The sequence below is a fragment of the Aphis gossypii genome, chromosome 2 (assembly GCF_020184175.1).
Source record: "Aphis gossypii isolate Hap1 chromosome 2, ASM2018417v2, whole genome shotgun sequence".
Classification (NCBI taxonomy): Eukaryota; Metazoa; Arthropoda; class Insecta; order Hemiptera; family Aphididae; genus Aphis; species Aphis gossypii.
The window spans coordinates 13991556-13997697 of NC_065531.1; the positions used below are offsets into that span (position 1 = coordinate 13991556).

At 32.8% G+C, this 6142-nt stretch overlaps 1 protein-coding gene across 4 annotated transcripts; it reads right to left on the reverse strand.

The window, feature by feature from the left end:
• Positions 1-843: 843 nt before the first annotated feature.
• LOC114127795 (casein kinase II subunit beta-like) lies at positions 844-4756 on the reverse strand. 4 transcript variants are annotated; one of them, XM_050200422.1, is made up of 3 exons: positions 4439-4756; positions 3523-3865; positions 844-1343 (listed from the first exon to the last, which is right to left on the reverse strand). In XM_050200422.1, the coding sequence occupies exons 2-3, from the start codon at positions 3860-3862 to the stop codon at positions 931-933; spliced, it is 753 nt and encodes a 250-aa protein (XP_050056379.1). In that variant the 5' UTR covers positions 3863-3865; positions 4439-4756; the 3' UTR covers positions 844-930. The 4 variants fall into 4 exon arrangements, with proteins under 4 accessions (XP_050056379.1, XP_050056377.1, XP_027847921.2 ...); XM_050200420.1 differs by having other exon boundaries at positions 4429-4755; XM_027992120.2 differs by having other exon boundaries at positions 4523-4753.
• Positions 4757-6142: the final 1386 nt, after the last annotated feature.

Consider the following 6142-nt stretch of genomic DNA (forward strand, 5'->3'; position numbering starts at 1 on the left):
ATAACGATTTTCATCAAACAATTTTTTTTATTATTGTAATTCAAAATTGAATAACTGTAAAAATACTTTAGATCATATTATATCATTTACATCAAATTTTTATGTAAAAATATTCTATATAATATGGTATAATTTTCAATGCATTTTGTTTTTTTTTTTTTGTTTTTTGATCTATTTACATCCATTTTTGAAATTTTCTATTTTCTATTTTATTTAAATATTGATAAAAATATTTTTAAAACATTTCGATTAATTTTATGCTATTATACTTATTTGTATTAATCCCATTCATACCGTTCTACAGCAAGTCAGTTTGGACTTGAGAATAGATCCAGATTTTATCACAATGATATATACTATTAGGTATAATAATTAAATATTATTAATGTAATAAACGTAATATTTTCCCAAAATTTAATTTAACTACTGTGTTATAAGAAGTACAGTAAATTATTATAATAGTATATCATAAAATTTGTTTAATTTTTAGGCTGACTGTAGTCTCTCAGAATCTTTTTCGTATTTGAAATTTATTATACTGTTTAGTGTTTATACTATAATAACACTTAAAATAATTTATTTGTTTAAACGAAGCATTTTTTATTATTATGATTTATTGTTCAATAGTGGATATAAATACAGTTTTTACTCGTAAATAATTATAAATATGAAAATGGAAAATTTCTCAATAATATTAATACATGAATATTTGGGATGCACAATGCAACTCTCGCGGAGTTAGCGAGATTAGCGATTATGGCAAACTAAAAAAAAAATTATTCAAAATGCATTTTATATTTCATAAATTTGAGCATTAATAATAATAATAATAATAATAGACGATTTTAAGAAAACAGAATTTTATTATTATACAATATAATCGTCGTTTTTAATAACCGGACGTTGTATTATATGCGTTAATAATAATGTTTACAATTTGTGATGTCTGGCCGGCGGTGTTAAACGATGGGCGGTGGAAGTGGTGCCAAGGATTGATGAAGTGACGGTCGAGTTTTTGGCACGGTTGCCAGCGGAGGTGGTCATCGCGGCGGAGGTGGAGCCGGCACGCTGTTGCACGCTTCGTCTTTGCTCGTTGCCCTCGTGTCGCTGCAAGTCGTAAGCCGAATCGTGAACTCGGAACCCGTAAAGCTTGGCCACATACCGATCATTAAGCCGCAGCGGCGTGTACTCGGGCCGTGTCATGAACACCATATGCGGTAAACCGGTGCCGAAATATGCACCGTCGACAGCCGCCCCTTTCGTCCCCGCCGGAGGGACGTACACTTCCGTGCACCGGGGACAGTAGATTCTCACCGTGTCCGCTCCGACTTCGTCGCTGAGCCCTATACGACAAAAGGCATCCGGTCAGCGCATACATTTCCGGATGTAGTCGGTGGCTGTAACCACCCGTAACCGTCATACACAGGCATGTCCGCGGATCGTGCCCATAGTGCAGCTGTGCTGCACGCAGTCCGACACTGCAGGCACGACCTGCAGCGACCTGAGCATTGCAAAGGTGATATCAATAACTATATGTTACAACACAGCAGCTCCTTTTAAATAATAAAAATAATCTTTATTTCTTTGTTTTCCTTCAGAGTGTTAAGGGTCATACTCCTCTCATACCCCCCCCCCCAACCCAACTCAAAAGGTCTTATGCGGTTTCAAGTTGGTGTATTTAGCTGAAACCCGGTGTTCAAAAGTAGCCTATATGGTGACCATCACTAAAAGGTAATCATTTTTGGATTTGAGACGTATTTTTACAACTTTTCTCTTGCACTCTCCGACGGGAGAATGTGTTATACAGTTAGCACATAACGAGAGAATTACGATGGATTGTGTTTTCGCGGATTACTATTGTTTTTACTTTTTTTTTTTGGAGTTTTTGTCGTCCGAAAAACGTGCAGATGAATTGTAAAATGTCGTACGGATTATGCACATACGATATTATTATTTAAATCATACTCGCTCGCATTATGCGCAAGTATTACTGCATTATACACGCATCTCTGTTGATTTATACTGCGGAAAACTCAACTCGTAGGAACTTTATCTTTTCACATTTATAAAATCTCTTGCGTTAGATACGTGTAGTGCACATTTGTTTTACAAGATCCCTACACTGCACATTATATTTCTTTCAAGTTTCAACCATTGAAAAAATTCATAAAATTGCAAACTAAATTAACACAACGATGCAACGTCATCTCCTACAAAATTAGTGATGCCCTTAACAAGACTAAAATTTTTATCAGTTAAACGATGCCTAACCAGTTGAGATTAAATTTTAAATAATCATCTAATAAATATGATTAAATAGAAACTGTTTTAAATATTATTACTGGATCATATTTATTCCTGTATTATTATCACAATAATCTAAATTACTATTTCAAAAATTGGGATGATATTTCAGTACTGCAACGAAATAAATAACTCATGCAATATATAAAAAAAAAATGTAACCTAACCTAAATGTAAGAGCTGATTTGAGCCTGCCGTAATGCCGTTGTTGAGTTTATGGACAAAACGACGGTGAAGTCCTTGTCACATTTTAGTATATGAATTATTTAGACGGAGTACTCATTAAATAGTAAAAAAAAAAAGTGAATTCCATTAGTTTCAAGAGTTATTATATACCTGTTGTTGAATATATTTCAATTGGCGTCATAATATTTAGATAATTGGAATAATATGCAAAGCTAAAGGGTTATAAAGGTAAAAATATATCAACATTATTATGTCAAAGACTGAAAGTCGTATATTATGTATATTATAATGTAGATTGTATAGAAATTAATTATACGGATTACATTTGGCTGTGCGTTAGGTATTATATTTACGATTGTTGGTCACAAATTCACCGATTGTTTGAATAACTGGTGTATTCGACAGCAGTGCAACGAGGAGGGTATATTATATTATTATATTTCAAGTCGAGCGGAGAATGCGAGATTTGCCGACAAAAACAGACACGACTCGCCTCGCCTTACAGTACATACTAATATGTAATATGTACGCGTGCATAACGGAAGCGGATCTAAGACTTTTGGCGAAAACTAAATGAATGTGTGGTGTGAATAATGGTCTCAATGTCGACGGCAGTGGTGGAGTTTAGGTCATACTAATACTTTACTTTATGGTATATATATCATATATATTATTATGTTAGTGCGACGTGAATATTTTAAAAGTAAACACTGCTAAGAGTATTAGAGTTTTTGAAAACATGTACATATTTATGAAATATTAAAGCGTTATTTACTGTATTATTTTTTATTTAAAAAAAACTATATTTTTAAAACTGTAAAATTTTTCCATGTTTTCTGGGACTCGAATAAAACTCAAAAACCCGTTTTACGGTATTTTAATCGAATACAGTACTCTACGTATTGCGAGAATTACCTGTACCTCTTTCTCACGAAAAATGTCTAAACTTGCCACTGACACGCACACACGCACACGAACGTCGAACGATATGCAAAATGGCACCCTACTAAGTATTTTAATGATATTTTTTACCTATGGGCAAGACGGAAAACCGTTTGCATTTATCTCGCGGACAGTGTCCAAAACAACCGGCCACGTATTTCTCAAGTATTTTGGCGATGCCACGAGGCGTCATTACGTATCGGGCATGTACCAGACCGTAAAACAACTCGGCCTCCGATTGAGCGTTGGAATCGGCTGCGACGCGTGAGTACGGCTGGAGCACGACACGGGCCGCCGTCTGGTAGTCCGGCATTATTTCCTCCAACCCGACGAGATTGAACTTGTCAAGGACATACGATGAATCGACGGCACACATGAAAGAGTTTTCCGGCTTGTTCAACAGCTGTTGCATCCACGGGGAAAGATTCATATTCTGCAGGACATTTATCGACATCGACAATGATTATTACGTCGTCGATCGTCGCTTTCTAGAGGACGCCACACGGCCATTCATTTTTTGTGAAAACCGTTTTCCACGATAATAACGAACCTCTCGGGCTTCTGTCACGATTTTTTGTTTCAAATACAATACAGAAGATAATATTTTCAATGTTTTTAGTGTGTTTTAATATCGTTAATGTAAAAAATTGATTAAAATTTGAAAACTTTAATAAAAACAAAACATTTAAATCGTAAAAAAAATTATAAAATCACTATGACAAAAATATATTATATTGTCTAACATTTTGTGTTTTTGTGTATAGATTTGCGACTTCTGAACTATAACTGTGTGGTAAATTTCGCGCGGGAATGTTTTCGATATAATTTCACGGTTATTACACGACAATTAACTACGGAATGGGGTCGCCAACATAGAATCACTTCGAGTTAGTATTTAAAATTTTAATTCTTCTCAAAATTTAATCTGAAATTACCTACCTACACGAAACCCTTAAAAGACAGAGACCGTGTGGCGTCCTTTTAACGATCAATTACTTCGTATTACGGCCGGCTGCAGTATGATGATACATAATATAAAATTTCGGTGTGTGTGTATACGTATAATAATATTATATTATAGTAGTTTTACCGAAGTCTGTGTCAGTCTGTGGTGATGGACGGACGGACAAGTTCGGCGTCGCTATTCGATTTAACGCATATTGTTGGTGTATTTAATGCCGATACTTATATGAATAACGGTAACAACGACCTCAGCAATTTCGGTCGGTACAACAATATTAATGTAGCCAGAATGTATTTACCATAAATTAGCGTATGACAGTCATTTAAATAGGTAGTTGAGGCCATAACTAGATGGTATTTGGAAATGAATTGTTGTCGACGCCTATATTATATTTCAGAAATGTCACTATCATTATTATTATCTATTGTTATATTATCTTATGATCGCCAATGTCGATTCGATCCATGTACAAATGTTACTTATTTTAGTGTGTGTTTAACCGTGTATCCATGTACATCTACGCGTCACCGTGTCCGTTGCTGTATTATAAAATAAATTATTAAATTGTGCTTAAGTGTTAAACCTTTCTATATTAATGAAAATATATTAAAATTATACAGTCCACTAAAAACCAGCGGCAACAATTGTAATCGTATAAAAGCGAGGTGATTTTTGGGCAAACGCACCGTCTTAATTCTATTCACTGTTATAACTGATTGATAATAATAAGTATCTAATTTCGTGTGTGATGTGTCTGTAAATTTTTATCAAAAACAGTTCTACATTTTTTAACAAAAATTCATTGATGAAGGAAAATAATGTAAGTTAAGTGCTTAAGTGGTGTTACCGTAATGACAAGAGAGATAATAATATAATGAAACCAGATTAATTATTAATGATTTATGTAATATTATGTATGATTAAAGCTAATTACTTTAAGCGAAATCAAAACGTTAAATAGTATAAAATATAAAATGAATTGTGATTGTAGATAATTTAAGTGTTTGTAGATTATAATAAATTAAGGAGAGCCAGTATAGTGTCGTTGGAAAGAAGTGTATTTAGAGCTATTGATAAGAGAAAAATTAGAGAACTGGTGATAGAATTAATTTCAGTCTGAAGGACCAATAATTGGGATAAAATATTAAACACAGATTGAGACTATAATAATTATGTTTGACTTGATTTTTGGGCACTTATAATTGTCCATATCATTCTGTGTTTCATATGTATAAATAAAAATAATAATTGCGATGCCCTGTTAATTGCACAATGGTTACGACATGCCTAAATACTCATTTATTCACGTGTAGGTACATAGTATTACATATATAATGCACGTGTGCAAATATAATAGTATGTATAATATTTATACATATTATCAATCTGACATCTGTGTATTTATAACGCATCATTTTAATAATATTATGTTATCGTAATAGTTTAATAAATAATAATCATTTTATGTACTTTATATACGTTATATTTCGAATTAATCATTGAATTAATCTTCGTTAAAAATTATTTTTTTTGCGTTTTGCTTTTCCGGTCTAAACATATTTTTAAAGTCTTTTATAATATGTTATACTCATATATAATGAAAATATTAACTCTCGTTAAATCGTAAAACCCGTTTATTTACTTTTAAGTATTATAATAATAATAATAATAATAATATATAACGTACGGAAATGAGCTATTTTTAAGAAAATCGTTTCCCGTTACATGTAAAAGCATATTCTCATG

What these genes read in the sequence shown, in the direction of transcription:
- LOC114127795 (XM_050200422.1), bottom strand. Translation starts at nt 3,862, where the DNA reads ATGAATCTTTCCCCGTGGATGCAACAGCTGTTGAACAAGCCGGAAAAC. An exon ending in GTTTTCCGTCTTGCCCATAG is followed by an intron (nt 1,344 to 3,522) that starts GTAAAAAATATC and finishes TTTGTCGTATAG; the next exon opens with GGCTCAGCGACGAAGTCGGA.